This window comes from Hoplias malabaricus, chromosome Y, assembly GCF_029633855.1.
Source record: "Hoplias malabaricus isolate fHopMal1 chromosome Y, fHopMal1.hap1, whole genome shotgun sequence".
Classification (NCBI taxonomy): Eukaryota; Metazoa; Chordata; class Actinopteri; order Characiformes; family Erythrinidae; genus Hoplias; species Hoplias malabaricus.
Window position 1 is genome coordinate 75,641,307 of NC_089820.1, and position 26,380 is coordinate 75,667,686.

The window sequence follows — 26,380 nt, forward strand, 5'->3', positions numbered from 1 at the left end:
AACAGAACAAGGCCATAGGGCATACGTCCATGAGAATCAGAACTCGTGTTGCTTGCTGTTTCTGCTATTGGTTTTATTGTCTGTCGCAGAACATTTTGTGGCCTTGGTGTTTGTGGTCCGGAGTCGCCTCTAATTGGTGCTATAACACTGTGTCGTCTAATGCTTTTCAGAAGAATCTGTACAGCTGTGTTCCTGCACTGAAAATTTTACAGCCTCATAACCACAGCTCTTCATACGAAAGCTCCAGAGACAGGGCAGCACTGTGTCCAGTTTGAAACTGAGTCCAAATGAGGATATGGGGAGCCCACCATCTACAAATAGCACGGATTAAAGTATTATACAACTTCAATTAAAATTATTCAACCATTAGATTTATTAGCAAAACTTGACAAACTGTCAGCTGTTTAAACAACAGGAATAATTTAGAAAGCTCAAAAAATTAATATAACAAGAAAAATATATCTTAAAAACCCAACAAAAAATGGCATTTTCAATGACTACTGCGGTCTCAGAATTATTCATTTATGCAATGTCCAGTCAAAATCATACTTCTGCTGTGAGGAAAAAAATAAAACTTAACACATTGGGTCTGAAAGGTCGTGGACCCGTGAGGAAGTGATTACAGAGGAAAGGAAATTGATAAAAAAAAAAAAAGCTACTGGTGTACTTTAAAGCAGAGGGCTAGTAATATCTGGCACTCAGCTGATGGTATTAAACGTACACTTGATAGTGTCTGTTGTTCATTTGTATCTAGTGTTCACTTGATAGTAGGCTTTATATGGTGCTTCCCTGATATATCTGGTGCTTACTTGATAGTACCTGGTGTTTATATGATGTTAACCAAGTGAGTACTGGATCAGATCAGGTGAATATTATGTTGCTTTTATCTGGTGCTTATCTAACACTAAATTTTTTGAAAAAGCATATATAATTGCACTTGTGAGAAAAGCTTGTATCTCCAAAATTATACATTTACAGGTGGAGACAAAAAAATCACATTATGAAAACGCTGGAACAAAATGGAGATGCAAGGTTTTTGTTCATGATAATTTATTTGTTTACTTTGCTAATGTTGTCCAATCCCAGCACTGGTGGGCGTGGCTTGTCTATATTCCTGTTGTGTGAATAAATAAATGCCCCCGGAGCCCCGCCCACTGGAGCACGCGGAGCACTTCATGCAGTCGCGCGCCTCTTTCAGCGGCTCATAGATGGAAGCGGAGGGGAGGAGAGGCACGCGCAACATGTCCAGCTCGCTGCATTAACTCCTTCACGCCTGCAGTAAGACTCCTTTTATGGATTAGTGTATTTGGTTTGATTGCTTGGTTGTGTTAGCTGTCTGTACTAGTCTTAAATATATATTTCTGTCATGTTTGATATTGCATGTTGATAGAACGTTGTACACAGTTGTTTGCAAACGTTTAGACACTCCAGGTCAGTTCACATAGTTGGTTTGTTTTTTTTTTAAATGAAAATAATGCCATGTTTAACAAATTCCTTTTCAAAGACAATTCACTATTTCTGTGCAAACATAAAAGACATGATTTAAATACATCATAAAAGCTGCCAAAACGTGTTAAATGTTAAATGCAGCAAATAAACACATTATATTTTGAGGATGTGTCTGTTTTTAATCAGAGAAACCATGCTTTATATTTCATAGTTATTTAACTGGGGGTCCCCAAACTTTTGCACAGCATTGTACATATTCCACATGTGCTAACTTCATCATTATTATCTCCCCACAGGCGCATTGCTGGATGGTGGATGCATTTCTGGAGCCACAGATCTACGCCTGCCAAAAACAAACAAAAAAAACTATAAACAAATGGACACTTGCAAAACCAGGAAAAATATGAGTGCCATTGTTTTTAATAAGCTCGAGGAGCGTCTGCGTTTTGAGGAGAAAGACGTGGAGAGGAACAGCCTGAACTATTTAGATGTGATCGATGGACAGCATCCAGAGTTACTGTCCAGACACAAGGGGCTGGACAGCCAAGGGGCTCTGAAACTCAGGAGGAGTGGGTACGTACTGTGCTTTTTGGGGGGGGGGGGGTTTGTATTCCTTCTTCACCTCCACTCAGAGGAGGGCTAGGGTCTTTTTGGAGGTGCTTTCTTCTGGGTGTTTATAGTTCCTACAGATAAAGGAGCATTCGACTGACCTTTATTAAGTCATTTACACGTGAAGATAACGGTATTAATATGTGACATGAACACAGCCGCTGGTCAGCAGTCCAGTCACAGCTCATCTGTGTTTCTAATGATTTCTAAGGCTTGGTTTATAAAGTGCTTCACTGTATCACAGCTTGTCTTGCTTTCCAGTTTTAATCAGCAGCTTCATGTATTAGGTCTATTGTTCCATTCAGCATGAAATCCAGGCACAGTATAAACAATGGCTTGATTTCTTCGTTGCAGGGCTGAACGATTAAACATCATTTTAAAATAATCACATCACAAGAGCTTCCTTTTTACTTTAGCCTCAATTATCAAGAACAATGTCTTAAGGTTAACGACTAAATGAAAGCCTAGAACTCTACATTCAATGTTCAGAATCAAAGCCAGAATGACTTTGTTATTAAAGCAGGTCCGAGGATTAATTTCTAGAAACGATTTATAGTTTGAATCGCAATCATATTATTGGTCAGAATCATCACAATTAGATATTTCCCCCAAATGAAGGCCTTTTTTGTAAAATAGAAATATTGTCCTTCTATTTTTGTTATTTATTCATTAATATATTTGTTTGTTTGTTTGTTTATTAAATTATTAATTAAGTTATTTGGAGACAACGTAAACACTTAGATTTTTCAGAAGTTTGGTCATTTGTTTGTTTGTTATTTTAAAAGTCAAGCTTTTTATTCTCACCAGTGTTTATTCAGAAACAGAGCTATACACTGAAGCTATATTTTATCATTTTCAGAAAAGATATAGTCAAAAAATAACTCAGAGCCTCTTCTATTTATATACAGTCCTTTCATATTACAATACTGGAGATGCACGGATTTGATTGGACGAGAATAATAATTTTTACTTCATAATGTTACTTTGTAGGTGTACTCACCCTAACCCCACTGTTCTTCACTGATATAAACACTGAGAGATTCCATACACATATCACACACTGTGTTTAATGACAAAGGAAGAGTCGTTTCTGTTTTGGGTTTGATGTAAAGTGTGTTTATGCTGTGATCAGGGTTTGTGAATGTGCTCTGTAGTGATGCTGCCCGATGTGTTCAGAAGACTGATGAACACAGACTGGACCCTGTGCCAGATGCAGCTGCAGTAGCACTCAGTAGCAGCTTTGCTCCACAGTGACATCTGCTGATTAACAGAAGTTCAGTTCTAATGCCAGATTAAGACAACCACACACTTCTATATCTGTAAAGTAACTGAGTTTGCTGTGGGGCGACCGGTCCTGTCTTCATGCATCTCGTCTTTTTCCTGTTCTCAGTAAGGGCTTCTCTCCAGCTCCACGTCCTTTCAGACCCAGAGAGCTGAGGAGGTGTTCAGTGATTGTACATCTTGATTTCTGTTGTCTGTCGGTTGTTAGGGTTCCCATGTTGTGAATATGGTTTAATGCTGTTCTGAACATCAGTTTCAGAAGCTCTTGCTGTATGTCTCAGAAATATACCTCCTCAGAAAAAGGAATAACTTGCACATAATAGCCATTTTAACTGGAATTTAAGTAAATATTAGAATCACTTTTCTGCATTTAACCCAATCCGTGCAGTGAAACACAGATTGACAAACACACTAGTGAACACTAGTAAATATTGGCTGGTCATTAACTTTTGACCAGTACTTTAAGTTATAGGTGTTAGGAGTTAAGAAGAGGTCCGGAAGGTGAAGGGGTTTCTGCTTGGTGTTTTTTTTTTCTGAGCAGAAGGTTGAGTTTAGTGAGATTAAATTATGGTTCTGTTTTTCACATTGTGGGCTCTCTCTCTCTCTCTCTCTCTCTCTCTCTCTCTCTCTCTCTCTCTCTCTCCCTCTCTCTCTCTCTCTCTCTCTGTGTACAGTGGGGGGAAGGTCCGGCACAAGCGGCAGGCTCTGCAGGACATGGCTAGGCCTCTGAAACAGTGGCTTTATAAACACAGAGACAACCCTTACCCCACCAAAACGGAGAAGATCCTCCTGGCCCTTGGCTCCCACATGACCCTGGTCCAGGTGAGGTCAGCGAACAGACAGCTCCCCACACACTTCTATTTTGTTACTAGGTTTAATGCACTGAGCATTAATATATCAGTTGCTTGGAATAGATCATTTGTCCCCTTTGCTGCAGTTACAGCCTTTGATTTTCTAAGATGACTAGGTTGTTGAACATAGCTGTTGGGATGTAATGGTATTCAGCAATTAGAGCATCATTAGTGAGGTCAGGGAATGTTTAAATTTGATTTATTTTTACTGTGGCATGATCTGGTCTGGGCGGTGGTGCAGCAGGTTAGTGTCGCAGTCACACAGCTCCAGGGACCTGGAGGTTGTGGGTTTGATTCCCGCTCCGGGTGACTGTCTGTGAGGAGTTTAGTGTGTTCTCCCTGTGTCGGCGTGGGTTTCCTTCAGGTGCTCCGGTTTCAATGACTGTAACCACTTATGTGGTTCAGGGTCATGGTGGGTCTGGAGCCTACCCAGAATCACTGGGTGCAAGGATTGAACACACCCTGGAGAGGGTGCCAGTCCATCGCAGGGTGGTATACATTCACTTACACAGATGGATACTTTTGGACTGTGGGAGGAAACCCATGCGGACACAGAGAGAACACACGAAACTCCTCACAGACAGTCACCCAGAGAAAACCCATATGATATAGTGTCCAAAATTGTTCACTAACCCACCCACTTCAGTTTACTATAATGGTGCACTATGTAGTGAGTACTGTAGGGTGAGTAGGAAGCCATTTTGGACAAAGCCATATAGTGTACACTTATGATTCCTTCTGGTGAAAAGTAAAAACCCAGTCATTTTGTGGATTGCCCAGGTGTCAAACTGGTTCGCTAACGCTCGGCGGAGGCTGAAGAACACTGTCCGGCAACCGGACCTGAGCTGGGCTTTGCGCATCAAACTCTACAACAAATATGTCCAAGGGAATGCAGAGAGGCTCAGCATCAGCAGTGATGACTCTGAGGGATCTGAGGGTAAGAATGGATGAGAGGGAAAGACAACTGGAGGCTTTGACTTCACTGAATGCTGGGGTCAGCCATCTTAAACAAGCAGTATGTTATTAATGTAGTAATTGAAAAGTTGGGTGACTTGGGGTTTAGTGTTGCTTAGCAATAAGAAAGATACTATATGAATTTATTATTATTATTATTAATTTTATTTATATTAATTCCCCCATTGGTGAGTCTTCTCCCCAAGTCACACACAGTTCCACCAGCATCTCCGAGACACTCCACTGCCAATCCACTGCTTCTTTTTGAACAGCCACTACTAGCTTAAAAGAGAAGCAGTTCTGTCACATCAACTGGCAGAAGCTGAACAGAGAGATGATTGGAGAGGAAGGGTATTCCTAACAACCCTAAAAGCAAGGCCTATTGTCCTCTCTGACTGCAGGTCTCAGTTGGCTGAGGCTTTGCGGATTGAAATACCAACATAAGGCCAATACTTAGACTGCTTAGAAGCAGCCATATGCAACCCAGTGGATGCATGATAAAAACAGGTGTTCAAGCTGATTTGTGTAATACAACAGTATGTTTACATGAGGACGGGGTGAAATATGCATTGTACTATGTTCCATATTTTTCTTTCCCTCAGATGGAGAGAGCCCTCTACAGACGCAGGCGTGTGAATCTGAGTCCAGTCGACCCAAGAATGTGATCCAGGACAACAGAGGCTTGAGGACAGATGCTTCTCTGTGTGCAGACTATGTGTCTCCTCCAAAATACAAGAGCAGCTTGTTGAACCGTTATCTCAACGACTCACTGCACCATGTCATGACCTCCAGCAAAGCCCTGGAGTCCCGGAAAAGACACCATTCTGGATCCTTCAGCTCCAATGAGTACGACGATGAACTTCTATCTCCGTCATCCTCAGAGACAGAGGCCAACTTCACCTACCGCTCAGGTAAGAGCTCAAACTGGTCTTGTGTGTGGATACAGATGTGTTGGACACTCACTGTCTGCGTAGTTCTACAATTACAGACTGTACATCTGTTGCTCAGCACACTTTGTTAGCTTTCACCCTGTTCTTCAAAGCTCAGAACCCCCACAGTACCCCCACAGAGCAGGTACGATTTGATTGGTGGATAGTTCTCAGCATTTTTGGATGCTGATATGGTGGTTATGAGTTAGTGTGTGTTGTGCTGGTATGAGTGGATCAGACACAGCAGTATTGCTGAGGTTTTACACATCTTAGTGTCCCTGCTGGACTGAGAATAGTAGGCCAACCAAAAATATTCAGCTGACAGAGTCCTGTGTCACTGATGAAGGACTTGAGGACACAGAGTTTAAAAACTCCAGCAGCACTGCTGTGTCTGATCCACTCAGACCAGCCCAACATGCACCAGCTCACCCCCACCTCATCCGTTGGACAACAGGCTGTAATTGCAGAGCTACAAATCCATACTCCTAGTAATCCTTTATAAAATGACTTGTAATTCCTTAACTTTTTGGTCATAAGTTTGGTCTCTCACTTCAAAATCACAGTTACAGCTGTAGTTAATTGTGTACATGTACATTAAGTCTGCCTGATATTATTAGCTGACATCATGTGACAAAAAGTTTCAGGATGATGTGTTTATTTCGGAGTGCACTGAAGGTGGTTATATGAACTGTGGAAAGTTCTTTTACTCAGTGGTGTCATAGCTTATAGGAACACCTGCTAATGTCTCCGAGCCGTGAGCGCTTCTGTCAAGCCAAAGAGGTTGAGTTTAATTCATCGTTTGCATAATTTCCACCGCAACCTTTTCAAACGTCCTATTACTCTGTTGGTTTTGTCTCCCTGCCACAATGGAACAGCCTCATTTTGGAGGGGGAAAAAAATGAAGGAATGTTCTCCTTTTGATTTCTTTATGCGCCTGTGCTAGTAATTTAAGCAAGTAGTTATTTGTGTTGCTTGCTTCGAAGCCAAACAAGGTAGCCAACCACAGAGTGTGGAGAGATTACATTTCCCTAATGGGACATAATAGCAGTGTGGGTAGCATTAGTTGCTTATCTCTTGATTTTATTGTGTTTCCACGCACAGGTTGGGTTTTAGGTGGAGTCTGTGTCAGAGGGTGACGTGGCCTAGACATTGGAATTCCTCTCTGAGGTCACACAGGTCAGATTTAGTCAGGTTTTTGGAAGGAGTTACATGATAGGACCAAGAGTTTCTGGACACCTGCTCATCCAGTGTTTCTTGGGAATTAATGAGTAAATTTACTTGTTTTACTCTTGGGGTAAATTTCATTTACTAATTTTAAATTAGGCTTTACACTAGCAGTTTGATGGAGCAATCGATGGCATTCAGGTCAGGGACTGATGTTGGATATTAGCTCCAGATCACTAACAGAACTCACAACAGTTTGTCTTAAAGGTATAGGATGGTATTCCATCTATCCAGAGAACACATTTCCACTGTTCCACGGCACAATGTTCTTTATATCCTTCTAGAGGTCTTCAAATACGGACCTAGGGTCCAAGTTCCAGGATGGGATGCTAAAATTGCTGGCTGCTATGAGGGTACGGCTAGTCAGGTATATTAGCTGTTGCAGCTATGGCATCATACAGGACAGCCATTTTAAAATCTCTGTCTAGAAGCTAGATCTAAAGTCCAGATTTGAAGACTTGGCACTGCTTGACAACACTGACAAAATTTGTTCACAGTTACCAGCTCAAAACTGTTTGAGACAAGATTGTAATAATTAAGGCACGTAGTTTGCTACGATGCTAACTGGGTAGCTATAAGCTACATTAGCTGTCACACTTTGGACAACAAACATATCGTCCGTCTCAACGTATAGCTGCTTAGACACTTGTTTGATCTGTCTCTCTTCATTCTTAAATTCCGGCTGTATGTTTGAAATATAAAACGACAGACATGTTTCAGCAGTTTTCCATTTGCTGATCGCCAGGACTGTTGTCAGTCAAAGTTGCATCCCACACAGAAAGGAGACATGAGATATGTACATAATGAATGCTGCTGCCTGTCAGGACACAGAGAATCCCATTAAACACATCAGCAGAGTGCTTCTCTGGCAGTTTCCTGAGGCTTGGCCCCTTTCTGCTGGGCTTGCTCCTAACCTGCTGCAGTTTCATCACACAGGAATGTGGATGGAAACATTCTAGTCAAACCAGAGTGGAACTATGGCACATAAGAGCCATAAAAATCCCCCTCGTGTAGTTTCCTCCAAGAGGTTACGCTGCTCCAGAGCTGGGTTCCATACTGAAGGCTTTCCATGGCCCAAATTTGCGGCGGAGACCAAAGTGTACTGCTACTGAATCTGTGGTATTTTGGTATCTACAGACACAGATTTGCAGAAGTTTAGCATCCAGGGGGCTTTGCTATTTTGGTTATACTTATATATTATAAACCATATCTAATATTAGTTAAAGCTATAGTTCATCTCATTTAATCTTTGCAGAAAAAACATGAGTCTAGGGTCACTTAGCACTAGCAGGACAAGCTGAGCAGTCCCAGCTTTGGGTTGTGTAGCAGTAGAGCGGCATCCTATAGACTGATGGAGCTCCATCTGGTACCTGCTGCAATGGTGTTTTTGTGACCAAGAACGAACCCTACAAAATCAGTACTTGACCTCACTAATGCTCACATGGTTTAATGCCATCTAATACTCGCAGCAATGTTCCAACATCTAATATCAAGCCTTCCAATAATTTATATCTAAAGTATGGTCCACCATTAGGAGTGAAATATAGCATCCCATTCAAATACTGCATTTTAATATGGTTACACATGTTGTTCAAGACTCATGATTACCTCACTGTTTCCCTCGTCCCCATACTTATCATTAACACTGCACGCTCCAGTGCATCGTAACTGCAATCTCAGGGCCCTCTGCCCATCATCTTTGATGGAAAATGGCTTTCCTACAGATCGGTGCTCATAAAGTGCTCAGGTCAATATTTTCACACTATTTTCTGTAGTTAGTGCTGTTCCACTGTGGACAGCGTCCAGGTCTTTAGGCACGTCTAGCGGCTGATAGCGTTGAGAACCGCCCGATGGGGGCAGAGCTGGATTTTTAGAGGACGTAGGGGTGAGATGTTGAGGCCATTCAGAGTTGAACAGAGGCAGGAAAGGAGGAAATAAGCCATATGTTGACTTAAAGCAGCAGAGTGTGAAAAGCCCAGTCTGAGCCAGGTTAGTCAATGTGTAAGTGTTGGTTTTTGTTGAGTTTTAGTCTTAGGAAAAAACTAAAGGACAACAGCATTAAATTATAGGTCCAAGACATGTGCTTTCATTCATTCTTTGTGTGTAACCACTTATCCAGTTCAGGGTCACAGTGGGTCCGGAGCCTACACGGAATCACTGGGTGCGATGTGGGAACACACCCTGAAGGGGGCAACAGTTGCTTTCATTATTTAAAAAGCTAAATGGATCATTTGATTTATATTCCAGGAGCTCATGACTAGCACTTGGGTCTATCACCAAGAGATTTCCAAAAAAGTACCCTGACAAGCATAGTTTGCCTTGATGGGTAGATAGGACAGCCTCCACTCTCCATCACTGTCTGTGGTGCTAGATATCTGTCAGCTGATGTGACAGACCTGGGCAGTTTGCATTCTCCACTGATGAGTGAGAATTGGGGAGAAAATTCAACGAAAACTGAGGATAAAATCATTGTAAAATTTATTTTATAAAACATTAAAATTTACAATCACAGCCCAGCAACTCCTTTTGTTTGATTTGCAAATGGTTTTTGAGTCTGTTTCCTTTTTCTTTAAGTCTATATTTGGTGAAAGAGAAGGTCTTGCACGGCTGTAATGGGTCCCACTTTTCTCTATGTCCTCTAAACATTGTTAGCTGTTTTTCCACGTTTCACTTTAACATTCCCATTCCCTGTGTGTGGACTATGTAATTGATCTAATCTCCTCAAACCTCTCCTGAGAAATGAAAATCTGAAATGATGTACAGGCTCTGGTTTTAAGGCTGGTCAGTGCTTTGGGTTTAAATTGTCAAAGTCAGATGTTAGACGTTTGAGTTTACTTCATTAAAATTCAATTACAGGCCAGCGGTCTTTGAGAGGCTCAATTAGCTGAGAGGCCGAAGAGAGACGTTCAGTAGCAGCAGCCTAATTTATGCCAAATGATTTATTAATGCCTGATAGTAGCTTTTGGCCCAGGTGCTGTTTGAAGAAATCTGAGTGGGAGATGTTTTAGGCAAAGACTATTGAAAATTGTGTGCTGTGTGCGAGAGGTCGCTGTCCAATTTTCCCTCTCATGGCTCCCCTAAGAGAGATTTTTCCTCACTGATCTGGCTGCTTCCAGTAGAATAATGAGGCTGTTTCATGGTTACAGGCCAAATTGAAGCAGATACACATGACCAAGGGCCAAGTCCAGAAGACTACTGTACAGACCTGTCTGTCTGTGGCATAAGTTATTGGACCTATATTTTTATGCCTGTGGACCAGGATTTTAATGCAAATCACTGCTGATGTTACTGTGTGGCTGTTTCTCAGTAGTAAGAATGCCAAGAGCGGGCCTGTTTTCCACAGAAAAATGTTCTTAAAGCTACTTTGCTAGAGCAAATTCATGCAGCTGCAGTGAATGATAGGATTTCCATGTTCCCGCGGCCACAAGCTAATGCATCATTGTTATTCAGGGTGGATCAAACACAACATTCAGTTACTTTATCCGTTCTTTGCATTTGTGCTCTTGAATACTGAAATGTTGCCTGGGTGGTAGAAGATGACATCAAGCAAAAACAAGAAAAACACTATGCACACAGAGAAACACTGTTTGTTACTCTGTGTGGCTATGCATTTTAAATTATGTCATCAGTAAAATCTGTCAGAACACAGCTCCAGAGACCTGGAGGTTGTGGGTTCGATTCCCGCTCCGGGTGATTGTCTGTGAGGAGTTGGTGTGTTCTCCCTGTGTCCGCGTGGGTTTCCTCCAGGTGCTCCGGTTTCCTCCCACAGTCCAAAAACACACGTTGGCAGGTGGATTGGTGACTCATAAGTGCCGGTAGGTGTGAGTGTGTCTGTGAGTGAATGTGTGAGTGTGTGTGTTGCTCTGTGAAGGACTGGCGCCCCCTCCAGGGGGTATTTCCGTCTTGTCCCCCGTGATTCCAGGTAGGCCCTGAACTGGATAAGCGGTTACAGATAATGAATGAATGAAATCTGTCAGCCTCAGTAGTGCACTTTTTGGCCATTGTGATGCCATCAGTGGCCAATATCACATAATGGCAATTGTGATGTCATCATTTGCAAACTTTCAGTAATGGGCCATTGTGATGTAACCATTGCAGCCTGTCATATATTGGCATTTGTGATCACATGCAAAATACCAATTATTAGCCAATGTGATGTCATCATTTGCAAACTTTCAGTAATGGGCCATTGTGATGTAACCATTGCAGCCTGTCATATATTGGCATTTGTGATCACATGCAAAATACCAATTATTAGCCAATGTGATGTCATCACATGAACACTTTCAATAAAGTGTCATTGTGATCAGTGCACCGTCACTTATTGGCAACTGTGTTTCATCACATGCAAAATCTCCAGTTTTGGGCATTATGATGTCATCACAAACTTTCAATAATGGGGCAATTTAATGTCATCAGGGCAGCCTGTAACTTAGTGGCAACTGAGATGTCATCACATGCCACCATTCGTATAAGAGCCGTTGTGATGTTATTGGTGCTGACTGCCACACCCACTGGCTCCACAGGCCTATGACAAACTGAAATCCTCTACAGTGATAATACAGGTTTTTTTTCAACCACATTGAAGTTAATCTTCAGAATACCTTCCCCAGTCATCAGTGAAGAACCAAAGGCATATGTTTTCCGGGGAGGTTTGAGTACAGTGCTGTTGCTCACTGGAGAGTCTGGCAATACAGTGTCAGGGGAACAGAGAAAGTCAGAGAGAAAATAAAGTACTGTAATAACGTTAAACGATGCAAATGAGCTGTGGCGCAGTGGAACAGAGCGCCTGTGTTCCTGACACAACGCAGATATGGTTTTTCCATCTCCTCTGCGCAGCACAGACATAATTGCATTTGTTTTGGCCTGGCCACTGCAGCACGATGAAACAGCCTGCAGCACTTTGCTTAAAGCTTGAAGTGGACACATATGCTCTCGCTAGCACACACAGATTGTGAGAGAGTGTTTCCCAACCTGCTTGGAGTCCCCTGCCCTTCGCTGTTGGTGGGGTTTTCTCACAGAGAGGTGGATTCCACAAATCAGTTCATTCCCAGGCCCGTCTACAATTTAGAATGGGTGAATTTATGCAAGAAAACACTAACCTTCTCACAACATGGGCAGGGGCACCAGCAGGGACACTTGCAAATTTCATGCACAGGTCTTGGCTCCCCCTCTTTTCTGAAGAACACTCAACTTTACTTACACTATAAAAATGAGCCAAATTTTGTGATCTATGCCATTCCTATAGTATTGTGTGTGTGTGTGTAGCTGGGTGGGTGTGTTGCTCTCTCCAGGGTGTGTTCCTTTCCTGTTCGGGTTCAGGGGAACAAACAAACAGCCTTCCAGTCCGAAGCAAACTCCTTTAACCTATAGGCTGCAACTACCCATTACAGATACAATACATTGTTCCAAGAAACACAAACACACTCATTTATCATCTGTGTTCTATTTCACATGTGCTTTTATCCAAGATGTGCTTTTATTCATTCATTGCCTGTAACCCCTTATCCAGTTCAGGGTCGCGGTGGGTCTGGAGCCTACACGGAATCACTGGGCATAAGGCGGGAACACACCCTGGAGGAGGAGCCAATCCTTCACAGGGCAACACACACTCACACATTTACTCACACACTCACATCTATGGACATTTTGAGTAGCCAATCCACCTACTAATGTGTGTTCAACCTGTGGGAGGAAACCGGAGCACCCGGAGGAAATCCACATGGACACAGGGAGAACACACCAAACTCCTTACAGACAGTCACCCAGAGCAGGGCTCAAATCCACAACCCTAGGACCCTGGAGCTGTGTGACTGTGACACTACCTGCTGTGCCACCGTACCACCCTGATGTGCTTTTAATAGAGAATAATATATAATAGTGCAGACAGCTTAACTTTCATGTTTTAAAATATAAACAACATTTTAACATAAAAGCAGAGCACACTACATGGTTTACAAGGGAACTTTAGCATTAGCTTCCTAACACCTCATTACCTTTAGTACAGGAATACAGTTTATTTCTTTATTCAATATGGCTTGTGTTTTGTGGCAGCTTCCTCATTCTGATTATAAATTTAACCAAGCTAAATTACTGACCACTTTCACAGAGGGGTTCACTGTAACAATACCCACCCCCACGCAGTTTTGACTCCCCTGACCAGGGTGGGAAACTGCCCTCAGACATCTAGATTTACATGAAAGCAAGTGCACGCTCACGTGCTCTGGGACGGTTACAAAGCGGCATGGGGTCAGTGCGCAGAGTTACGTGTCCAGTCTGGGTTTAACATTACTTTTGCTTTCTATGTTTTGTCACACAGCACCTAGGCTTTTACAGCTCAGCCCATTGATGTTTAGGTTGTAGCAAACAAAACTGAGGGTTCTTTTTTATTTCTTTTTAGACTCCCTGGACTGCTCCCATCCTTGCGACAGGTGAGAGTTCTCTTCATACTGAAAATACCTTACTGCTATATTTCATAAAATATATTACACTAATTATTTCTTAACCTAAGACTATAGACTAGACTAGCCAAGGTATGACTGGTGTTTGAAATGTGCTTCTTTAGTTTTGAGCTAGAGCTACTAAGCTAATGCAGCCTGTATACAACAGTTAGCATAGTGCAAATAGCATAGCTAAATAGTGACACACATGCTTCAAATCGTGCCTATACTAAGTCTAAATAATATTGCCTATGTTGTTAATGACACTGTATGACGTACTGTAATTTGTCAAAATGGACAAAAGACATTTTCTCAAGATGGCAGCCATTGTTTGTGCAGCATAATATTAAAATGGCCTCCTTGTTTCTACACTCACTCTCCATTATCTCAGCTACACTGTCCCATAGCCGCACTTTGTAATTCAACAAAATCAGACTGTAGTCATTACGTTGCTCTGCATTTATTTGAGACTTTCTTTTTACAGTATTGGTCACAAGACCATCAGAGAGCAGCTATAAAGGCTGTTTTTTTTTTATATAGAAAATACATCATAGGCATTAAGTTTATCTGTCTTTTCACTAATGATACATGATTAGCTCGTTGCTAATACTATACTTTAATTAGCCTTCTGAGTTTAACTCCTGAGCTCCTATTTCCCCACTTTTGGCATATGAGTTTATCACCACTGGTTCAGGGGTCCACAAGGGTTGAGCCACACCTTTGGTTAATAGTCTGTATTTCTGTATTTCAGGAGCCATGGTCTTCATAAAGGAGGAGGTCATAGGAAAGACCCCACCTACTGGAAGGAGATCCACGCTGCAATGGCCCTGACCAACCTGGCCCGGAGTGAAGAGGGAGTGGGCCCCACAGGGACCACCAGCTGTATCATCCAAAAATCCTCCCATATAGCAGAAATAAAAACTGTTAAAGTGCCAATAGCACCTCGGCATTAGCCGTTCTGTACCTGAGCCATAATTACTAGGACAGAGTCACAGTTACCAAAGGCTAATAAAAAAACTCCTTGAAGACTCCAGTTCTGGAAATCCCAAAGTGATCCATTGCAGTATTTTGTAAGGAGGGTTTGACATGCATTGTTTTACCAATGTGCCTTTGTATCTAGGATTGACTATTAATATCACTACCCAACAAGGACAGGAAGGGACCTATAATGATCAAGTTCTGTTCTGTTTGGACTGTTAATGCCGCTGAACTCCAGAGCACAAGATTTACACTCAACAACAGGACCACTTCTTTCCTCGTTTTTTTTTTGTAATTAATTTTGACTTTGACATCCGCCGTCAACATCTGTTAACCTGACATCTTTTCCATGGTTGAAATGTAATATATTCATACGTTTACCACTTTCTAAGTTAATGTTGATGTTTACTGAGGCAGGATTTTTGTCCCACGATACAGAAAAGTGCTTTTGTTTTGTTTTTGTTTTTTTATGTATTGCCATAATATTCTTTCTTAATGAAAATGTTCCATTGAATTCTTACCTACTGTATCTTTAAGTGATTGCTTTGTTATTCTGGGTGACCCCAAGGGAAGTGATGACCAGTCCGTGCATGGTGGTCTACCCAGTGTTGACTCATGCTGCCCATTGACTTCTATATAATTGTATTTTAAGTCAACAGGTTTCCTGCTCTTTTCTAAAAAGGGAAATCATCATTTGCGCTGAAAAACTTTGATTATTCCTTTAACCATAATCCAAGCTATAGTCAGTTGACTAATGTTTTCCAGGATTTTCACTAAAATTAAATTACCTGACCCACCTTATATAAAAGGGCAACATATTGGATAGGCCCCAGTGTACACACACCACATCGGCAAGGAAAGAATCATTTCCATCCAGACTTTAGTAACACATACAGTAGGCTGGAAACCGAAGCATATTATTTGGGAAGGACTCAAAAAGAAGCAAAAAGAGCTTCCAATCTGATAAAGAAATAGCACCCGCCATGCTGAAACAGTTAGCTCCCTTCACGTCCAAACAATGCTCAGATGTTCGCATGTATTCATCCTTAATGGACAAATATGTGCATTTCAGTTATGCACCTTGATAACAGTGTTAGATATGGTGTGGGACTGATCTGATTATTTCCACAAAAGCCAGTCTGGAATCTGTTATCCAACAAAAGCAGTTGTTTGTGGAATTGGATGTTCGAGACCGTCTGGTGACCATCACATAACCCATGGTTCTACTGCGATGAAGTTTCCTCCTCCAAAGGTCAGAGGAGAGGCATCATTTTGAAACACGTTTTCAGTTTTCCATCACCTCGGGCAGTTTCTTCTACTGGAGGACTACACCCTTTGTATCAACACGAAAGCCAAAACAACACGGGTGCTTTAGCGGATGGATCCACCACCTTTTAAAACTGTTTAACACAATTAAAATATCAAGTGTCATTTGGTTTCAGACGAAATGCTTTATCAGAGTTTCGAAAGCTGATGTGTTTATATCTAATTTTAATATCGCTATGGTATTTGTGCATTGTGTCCGTCATGGGTACAGCATACTGATAGTTCACTATTCATTATTCTTAAAATTTCCAGATATGTTTGCGTATTCAGTCAAAGGGCATTAAAATACCCCTTCACAACGTCACAACTGAGACAAATCACAGAGAAGACACCAAAGTAAGGGATTGAAAGGATGTGAAGCTGTGAAAAAAAACCTTGCTGAGAACACAGATTAGTTGAAAATATTTATATCAAACAAGGAAGCTGCTGGTCTCGAAATGACCCTCAATGTAACTCCATTTCTTAGGATTGTGAGAAACCAGAAAATGCAACTGTGTACAAAAGTCGCTTCACTTTTTTTGAAATGTCACCTCAATACAGTGGAAGCAAGACAAAAGCAGGACTTAAAATGAACAACCTGCAGAACTGAAAAGCTAAATAAATACTTTTGCTTCCTGGCACAATACGTTAGGCCAATGGCTAATTGTGACACTTTGATCTGCACTTTGAATTCTTAATTCCCAAGAACATTTGCACTTTTAAAACAAATAGTTCAGGAGATTCCTTCTAAAAGGTATCTGCACTTAATATTAGCGAGTTAAAAAATACACAGCAAAGAAAAACATCCACAGCAGTCATAATAGAAGGACAGTCAGATTCTTGGTAACTTAATACGATTTCCTTCAAACTGACCACCATCCCATTGCCGACATGGCCCGGGAATATGGCATTACACTAGACAAACATATTTCTTAAAGACTTAAAACAACCCTGAGCGTGTAGGTATTTAATGACAGGCAAATTTGGTTGTTTTCATTCCTGACATGTTCATCAATTTGAAAGCAGTGTTGATCTTTTGATACTCTGGGTGAGTGATGGACACGCTGAAGCCTGGAGTATTAAAGAGTGACCCGAGCTACGCCACATGTGAGCACAATAACAGGGAAATCACTGGCACATGAATGGTTCTACTCATCCTGGTATTTATTGCCACAAGACGGCCATGTTTGGAGTCTATGCTCGGCTTATTGTCGTAGTAAAAAGACACTGAGGTGTGGGATCATGTTCCTGCCTATCTACGACCGTCTCTGAATGAACTGCTTCACTCTGGAGGAGGCAGCAAAAACTGACCCAACACTACAGTCATCTGGAGTTCATTTTCTGTCTCTCCGAAGTACAGTATTTATACAATTTATGTAAGTGTTTTGGCCTAAAACTAGGGTTTAATATGTTATTTATTGTGCTAAGCAGCAAGCTGTAGGACAGAATAACATCCCCCAGCCTCATCGAATTTATATCGGTTTCATTCTTCAATGTTGTCTAACTGCAACACCCTGCGTGCATTACAGAAATACATCATCCCATCACTGGGAGTCTCTTCAGCGTCAACCAGCTCTGACTGCTGGCCTAGACACTAATAAATACAACCAAACCAGCATCATTATAATCTGATACTACTCCACTCATAATCATGTTAAGGACCTTCCAGTGTGAAAACCCTCTATACTTGATTAATAAAAAAAAACACTGAAACATATGTATGAGTGACAGTTTTATTGCAAAAGAAAACAGTACAGATGCTCTCAGAGATACATATTTAACCCTAACTCATTACAGAACGGAGTACAGACTTTTGGTTCAGCTTTTAGAAATAAAGAACAGATCTGAAACAGTTAAGATTCAGGATTATTCGACTCTTCCGTGACCTAAAGGAGCTATAGGTAAAAATAAACACACAACGCTGCACTATCATCGTCTTCATCAAGCTCCCAGTAGTGAACATGTACTGTAGTACTTCATCCTTCATCGTTAAAGGACCACACTAATGATTTAACTGGGCTATGCCCACATACGCACTATAGAAACTGGAGCCTGGATATGTGTTTCTTAAATATTTGCTTAAAACTTGCCCCAATATAGCCACATCTGACTATTTTAAGAGTTCTTTGCAGTTTATGTGAAGGGTGGGAATGATTTTACATATAGCTCCTTTAAACACTGAAACTGTTATTTGTATTTGCTTTATTTATTTATTAATATTAGAATAAAGATCATAGCTGAGGAATACCTGTCTACCACTTGCACTGCAATACCAGACGGATTTAGAGTCAGACACAGTGACCGAGAAATGTCGATTTAACTGATCAGCATGTAAAGAACACACAAAACTCAAGTGTGTCAGCTATATTAACAACCCCTGTCCAACAGATTTAGTGTGAAACACCAACAGTGAAGGTCATGTTTATGTAGCTCTAGTCAGCGTTAAGGCATGGTTCCATTTTGAGTAAAGAACAAAAAAAGCCATTCGGACGCAGCCCAGCTTTTTGATATTGATGTGTGATATTTACAGGCTTTTATAAGCAGGACTGCCTGACATCCAGGATTTTACTACGCACATGCCCATGGTCCATGGATAATAGGTAAAGCATACGTAGAGAGGCAGCGAGAAAAATTAAACGATTAATAAGAGTTATTGCACCTTAAGCGATGTCTACAGGCATAAAATAGCTGGCTCAATTACTGCTCGCCAGTAGTTGATAAAAAACAACCAAAAAAACGCATTCCGTATGATCTAACTCTTATTTTGTAGGAACACTTCTCCGCTTTGACAGAAAGGTTCATGCTAATTGACGGTTATGAGGCCATGTGTTATAAAAACAGCAAACGGGACGAGTTGCCAAGCTAAAAGCAATTAACACTGGGGGACGTTTTAATAAAAACACAGAAGTTGAGAATACGTTACATAGCAAAGGGTCTAAGCACACAGGGTATAACATAATGAAAACTTCAGGAGGTACAGACCGTATAAGGACATTTTCATGGCTGTCTGCCTCTGGAGTGAGTTCACCAGACCCAAAAGATGTCCATCCCCAAACTATTCCATATAACTGTTTCCATTCTATTGGCCCCTAGCGCTCCCAAAGAGAGAGAAACGAGTCAGCTCTGTCCTATTTGCTAAGGGCACAGGACTTGGAGGCTCAGAGGAAGGATGTATAGCCAGACCAAAGATGATAGCCATTCACATAATACGTCAGCTACATAGTTGTGTGATAAATTAGATGAGTGTCATAAACGAGAAGTGGTTGCTGAAGTGATGTGAGGTCCTACACTGAGTGACAGACTGTGTGCATGTGTGTGCCAGCGTCACAGGTCCCTTTGCCTGAGCAGCCCGGAGGGAGCGGACCCTCCCCTCTCAGAAGGAGCGCTCGTTCTGAAGCTAGAAAACCACATTCCTTTTAACCTTGCGACTGAGTCCTTTGCCGGTGGAGTGTGGAGGAGTTAGAGCAGGGAGCAGTATCCTCCACAGGCGCTGGGGCCTTGCTGCTGATGCTCGTTCAGCTGGACGCCATGGCTCTGCATGCTGCTCTCCCACAGCCCTGGCGTCTGCAAGATCTTCTCCACCAGTTCCTCGAAGGCACACTGAACACCATCCCGCGTCTTAGCGCTGGCCTCTGAGGAGAACGACAGAAACAGTGCTACAGTGCTGAAACAAGGACACACGGGACCACTGATGCGAAGGACTTTTGTTAAACACGAGTGAGGGAATGTGCGAGAGAGTGACTGAGGGTTACAAGCCTGACTGCAAATACAATCCAAAATAGAGCTGAGCAATCTGCGGAGAAAATATACAAATGCAGTCTTATGATAAATGTTGATATTTAAACTGCAATTATTTGTAGAAATTAACATCAAGACTTGATTCTAACCAAGAAGCAAAGGCTGAATTTTTTAACACTGTATGTAGTTCGTTAGATGGTCAAATAAATTGTGTTTGGTTGCCTCTAACTGATTGATCTAATGTCCCCATTCATTCATTCATTATCTGCAAGTGTTTATCCAGTCGTTGTGGGTCCAGAGCCTACCGGGAATCATTGGGCACAAGGCGGGAATACACCCTGGAGGGGGCGCCAGTCCATGGATAATAGGTAAAGCATACGTAGAGAGGCCTGGAGGGGGCGCCAGTCCTTCACAGGGAAACACACACTCACACATTCACACCCACGGACACTTTTGAGTTGCCAATCCACCTACCAACGTGTGTTTTTGGACCGTGGAAATCGGAGCACCTGGACGAAACCCACGCATACACGGGGAGAACACACCACACTCCTCACAGACAGTCACCCAGAGGAAACCCACGCAGACACAGGGAGAACACACCACACTCCTCACAGACAGTCACCCGGAGCAGGACTCGAACCCACAACCTCCAGGTCCCTGGAGCCTTGTGACTACCTACCATGCCGCCCTCTAATGTCCCCATTTAAAACTTAAGACCTTTATCTTAATAATGCAGGCAAGAAATAAATTTTCAGCTCTTGTGAATTAACCCTGCACTCATATCTTGTGATATAAAAACAACTAATAGTTATTAAGGTTTTTAATTAGGGCTTGAGGAATTGTGTTTTTTACTAAACTAGTAATCTCAAATAGACTGCTGTATAAAGCTTAACACTTCAAAAAAAGAAGTGGCGTGAATTTTGTCACTATTATGGGTTTGACGCCAATGACAAATGTGTTTAAATTCAAAATCTTAATGATCAATATCTTAGTCTGATGTCCCTTTAAATATGAGAATGCACTGGAGGTGAGGAGGTGAAAAGTGTCATCAGTGCAAAGTATACGAGGCATGGATTGTGCAACGCTGATGACATCACACTATGGCTAGAGCACATGTAGGTGATGACACAAGTAAGTAACAGAGGTCAGTCTACAGATCAAGTTCAGCCGCTTGTGCAACAGCGAGGCCTGAAAATTCTAATTCTAATAAAAATTCTGACACCAGAATATTAAACTAACTTAACTCTTGGATTAAAACATTTCAGACTTTGTACAGACTTGGTATAATTGTCACAAAGCACTAAAAACTAAGTGAACTAAAGTCTGTCCTAACTAAGACGACTAAAACACTTGTTGGGAAGCTCAACACACTGTTTTAACTGGACTAAGCTGATTGATGTAAGGAACGTTGTGCGCCGATCTACAGCTTCCAAATGCCAACAATGACACATATTTTCTGACACTAAACGAGGTCTATTTTTAATGGTTTGTACATTTCAAAATAAATATAATTATGAATATGTTCCAGAATTCTCCCCAAACTCCTTAAGTCAGAAAGTCAAAAACGTACCAATGAACAACATAGAGTGTTTACGTGCAAATTTCAGGCCTTCATTTCTGTCCACCTCACGGTTGTCCTGAAACAAAAGCAACGTATGAATTCAGGGAAATAGAACAGCAGAAGCATTTAATATTATTAAATATATTAAAGAAATGGTTCCCATGAATATGTCTTTTACATAATTCCAATTTACACAAGATCAGCCAGGATTTGTTTGGTGACCAAATTTTACAAGGCTACATTTCATCTGCAAAAACAGCTGCAACACTTTTCTGAACCCACACCAAATGCATCCAGGTCTTTAAACCCCTTCGAAACATCAAATGATGCAGTTTTTAGCTTAGCACCGAAGCACAATTTGGAGATCAGACATATCCTGGCAGCTCTACTACACTGGGACAAACAGGCGTATCATGTACTTTGCTTTATTTTACAGAACCATTTTCTTAAACAGAATATTTACAGCCTTAAAATCTAATGTCAGTGTTATCTTGGCACAGGCTGGTTCATTTCAATTCAATTGTAAATAGTGCTCATGTACAAACCTTGTCTATTTTGTTTCCAACTAGCATTTTGACGAGGTCATTGCGTGTGCAGTATGTCTCCAGCTCGTTGAGCCAGTTCTCAAGCTTTGTGAAGGAGTCCCGCTTCGTCACATCATACACTGAACCAAGGATAACAATGCATTAATGTACTGGTCAGTAGTGCACCTTCTTAAACATGTACATGCCTCTACTCACCTAATATCACTCCCTGGGCTCCTCTGTAGTAGCTGGGCGTCAGAGTTCTGAACCTCTCCTGTCCGGCTGTGTCCTGAAAAGATCAGATGTTACTACACAAACCGATGCGGTTTTACACAGTAGCACATGACTCGTTACAAGGGACCTGTGATTTCCCTGAGTCACTGGATGTGATTCAACTCAGCGGCTCATTTTTAAGCCCTTCGTGTGTTTAGCTATGAGTGTGAGGACAGATTACTCAACAAACTGCTGCACTGCGGCCCTCCAGGACCTGAGCTAAACTTTACATCCCTACTATTAAGCAGCACTGACACCTTGTGGGCAAAGAGATCATTCATTTTAACACAGGAAAAGAACAGAAAATGGCAACACTTAATCGATGCTAAAGACTACAGACAGGGATACTGATCGATTACCCTCGACTATACATCATTCTCAATAGAGACTCTAAAACTGACAGGAAAATGGAATCCCAGACTAAGCCTAAAGTCTGTTAACAGGCCCTTACAATTTAACCCCTTAAATGACCAGTCCAGTCTTAAATTTTCACCCTCATACCTACATCACTTAAAGATTAGTTTCAAAGCTTCTCCCAAACAATAAAACCATGGTCACACTAGACGTTGGTCAGTGGAATGTTTTCAGCCAAATCCACATCATTCATTCATTATCTGTAACCCTTATCCAGTTCAGGGTCGCGGTGGGTCCAGAGCCTACCTGGAATCATTGGGCGCAAGGCGGGAATACACCCTGGAGGGGGCGCCAGTCCTTCACAGGGCAACACACACTCACTCACACACCTACAGACACTTTTGAGTCGCCAATCCACCTACCAACGTGTGTTTTTGGACTTTGGGAGGAAACCCACGGGGACACGGGGAGAACACACCAAACTCCTCACAGACAATCACCCGGAGCGGGAATCAAACCCACAACCTCCAGGTCCATGGAGCTGTGTCAAATCCACATCATTTTAATGGAAAATTTCATGAAGCAGAAATCTGGGGTGGATGCATTTTGTGAGCAAACCATAACCCTCAGTTCAAGTTTAGTGAAATTTAAGAAGCAATTTCGTGTCCTCGACCAATAATGCTGCAGCTTTGCCTGCAGTATCCAAGGTGTTGAGGATTTGTGCAGCAGTACTGCAGATCCAGTATTGAAAAAAAAGGAGGAAACAAAAATTGTAGCTGAGTGCCCACACAAAACTTTATATAACACTGTCTGAATGATTATGAAATGGGGCGGTGGGATTAGAGGGTATTTATGTGTTGTGTTTTTTTTGATTGTCACAAACTGGAAATGTCTAGTGTGAATGTGGCTTAAAGCAAAACTAAGTAGTATCCTTAACTTCAAATTACAGCTTCAAAATCATTGTGTTGCTTCTTTAATCTGAATGTGATTGTGAGCAACAAATGTACTTACCCATATTGCCAATTTGGCTCTGTTGCCATCTACTGCTATGGTTTTTACTTTAAAGTCCACACCTACAACAGAAATGAAAAATGTTGTGTTTAATATTTAAAATTATTGTACAACATCGGGCTGGACAATAATTCATTATCAATATAAATCGCACTATTAATGTTTCATTAATAATATGATGTTTAAACAAATTTTCAATATTTACTGTTTATAGCATCTGTCATTGACTGAAGTTCATAGGGCGCTACCCAATTCACTGCCCTCATTTTTAGAGTTGTTTTAAAAATAGTAACATTGACAAAGCCAAGAGGTTTGATGGTGATGTCATGTTTCTTGTTTGTTCTGAACAGTTTTTCTGTGGCTTTTATGCTGTTTATATAGATATCGAAATTATATTATGACTAATATTTAGAAATATATATATATAGTATAATTTTGGTCATATCATATCGATCGTGGGAGCTGAACCAATGATGTTCCAGTCCTAAGCCCTCCTCTCTAACCAACAGGCTACGGCTGCATTATATTTGCATTATATAAGCTTATATTGAGCACAGTTCTAGAAGAGCATTTCTGGTCAAGAAAGGTCTCTTTTTTTTACACATACATATATTTTTACACTAACACATAAGTCTATTATTCTAAACCTGAAGTTTTTTGGTTTGAACAACTGCTTTTCAGGACACAACACCTGCAATTTGTTACTGCTCTATGTAAGTACTGACTTATCTTACTAAATCTTATTTTAAAGCCCAACACGTGGACCCTTATTAGACTCCATGTATGACGTAATGTGTCTAATATGCAAACATGCCACTGAAACAGCTCAGTGTTTAAGATAAGAGTTTGACTCACCAATGGTTGCAGCCAGCTCTGGATCAAATGTGTCATCTGTGAACCTCAGGAGCAAACTAAGAGAAAAGATTTCAGCGCAATTAGAATTGGAATTTACGGTATCCCACTGAGGGTTTAGTTTCAGTATCTTTTCATGTAGTTTACAGTCACAAAAGAGAATGTGTAAGGTTTGACTGGAGATATGAGATATAGGAGTGTCCAGGAAGTCCAAGACCCCCTTCAGTTATTTCATTTCCAGTCCAAATATTAAGTAGTAGTAGACAAGATAAACCACTTGAATAAGAAAATTCTTATACAATAATTAAATGACAGAAAATAGTACTCATAATAACAACTCAAAACCAGGGGTTCACACACAAACTGAACCCCTGAATGTGGGGTTATTTGGATCACGAGAAGCAGAAAATGCAACCAACTTCTAAGACTAGACTTTGGAGGTGTGGAACAATATCTCTGAAGTCTCTGAGAAACACAAGTGGACACAAATTACAGTTAGTTTTAGAGGCTTCTGTGTAATATGTTCCTGAAAATGAATACAATAATCCTAATAATTCTACGGCTGCTAATAAACGTTAAGAGGAACAACTAGAATTATAGCTATGAACAGCTTCTGATTCGAATGTTCGTTCCACCTTAAATGGTTCAGCTCTTAAGGTGGAACGCTTGTTTTTCTACATACAGACGTCAACCTTTTTTTTAAACAACCAAACAAGACTCAAACAAACACTACATTTTGCTTCTTTAACCTGAACACTCAACAGGGTGAGATAACTGAGCTTTAGCATTAGCTTAACAGAAGCTTCCCCGGTGCCAGCTCGGTTTCGCAAGTCTCGGGTTCTGGACGCGAGTCTTTGTGATTAACAGCGTTCAGTCTGAAGTATAAACAGATAGTCACGTTAAGGCCAGTTTACCTGGATTTTCCGACCCCACTCTCTCCGATAATGAGAATTTTTAAGGTAGTTAACACGTCGTCGTCCATCTTCAAAGTGTTTACAGTGAGGATACGCTTTAGCTTCGCTGACGTGACACAGCTGAACAGAGCTGAGGGAGGAATGACAATAAACGTCGGTGGCTCACTCACTGTGGCTCACTCACAGTGGCTCACTCACCGTGGCTCACTCACTGTGGCTCACTCACAGTGGCTCACTCGCCGTGGCTCATTCGCCCAGGATGGTGTGTGTGTGTGTGTGTGTGTGTTTACAATAAGTTGAGGTCTACAGTTTGTGCAAAGTAAGATGTAACTGGTTTGTGCAGTGTAACACGTTCTCTGTGCATTTGACAGTATTCTTGAGTTTTGAAACCTGAGTGTCCATCACTGAGGGTGTCAAAATTATATTAAAAATAAATAAATAAATACTACATGTACGTGAACACATTTACTATACAATGTCTGATTATTTGAGTTCAAAATTTTAGTGAAATTTCAAATTGAACTCGAAATTTTAGATTAATTTGTTTTTAATGAGTATGGAATATCATCACATCAAAAACAATCATTCATTCGGACACTTTTGAGTCACCAATCCACCTACCAACGTGTGTTTTTGGACTGTGGGAGGAAACCGGAGCACCCAGAGGAAACCCACGTGGACACAGGGAGAACACACCAACTCCTCACAGACAGTCACCCGGAGCGGTAATCGAATTCACAACCTCCAGGCCCCTGGAGCTGCATGCCGCCCTAAAGAAAAACATATATCTCCAAAATAGTACCTTCATAGGAGAAGGAAAAAACTTTCTTCAGTTTCAATGGAAGTCAATGTAAAGGATTTTATTACAAGTGATTTTGGAGCATTTCTATTGGTCCATTTATCCAGAAATTTTGATACAATGTGAATCTGCTGTGTTCAAATGATGTAGTAATGCATGACTGTCCTTGGACAGTGTTGACATACAATCTTCTTTTGGGTACTTTTATTAATATAACTGTTTCCTTATCCATTGGTTGGAAAGTTTCAGTTGTCCTACATCAATGGCCTATTGTTCTGTCACTGAAGTGGATAATTGCCCCTAGCTCAATAAGGACTACAGGAGGTAGGTA

At 41.3% G+C, this 26,380-nt stretch overlaps 2 protein-coding genes across 2 annotated transcripts; one reads left to right on the plus strand and one right to left on the minus strand.

The window, feature by feature from the left end:
• Window positions 1-1,214: 1,214 nt before the first annotated feature.
• Window positions 1,215-14,792, plus strand: LOC136679730 (homeobox protein Mohawk-like). The gene is made up of 7 exons (XM_066658397.1): window positions 1,215-1,278; window positions 1,746-2,022; window positions 4,014-4,161; window positions 4,971-5,127; window positions 5,747-6,055; window positions 13,698-13,728; window positions 14,489-14,792. The coding sequence occupies exons 2-7, from the start codon at window positions 1,826-1,828 to the stop codon at window positions 14,688-14,690; spliced, it is 1,044 nt and encodes a 347-aa protein (XP_066514494.1). The 5' UTR covers window positions 1,215-1,278; window positions 1,746-1,825; the 3' UTR covers window positions 14,691-14,792.
• Window positions 14,793-17,746: 2,954 nt separating this feature from the next.
• On the minus strand, window positions 17,747-25,375 carry LOC136679701 (ras-related protein Rab-18-B). The gene is made up of 7 exons (XM_066658364.1): window positions 25,251-25,375; window positions 24,340-24,395; window positions 23,485-23,546; window positions 22,063-22,135; window positions 21,868-21,986; window positions 21,332-21,398; window positions 17,747-19,652 (listed from the first exon to the last, which is right to left on the minus strand). The coding sequence occupies exons 1-7, from the start codon at window positions 25,316-25,318 to the stop codon at window positions 19,480-19,482; spliced, it is 618 nt and encodes a 205-aa protein (XP_066514461.1). The 5' UTR covers window positions 25,319-25,375; the 3' UTR covers window positions 17,747-19,479.
• Between the last annotated feature and the right edge of the window lie 1,005 nt (window positions 25,376-26,380).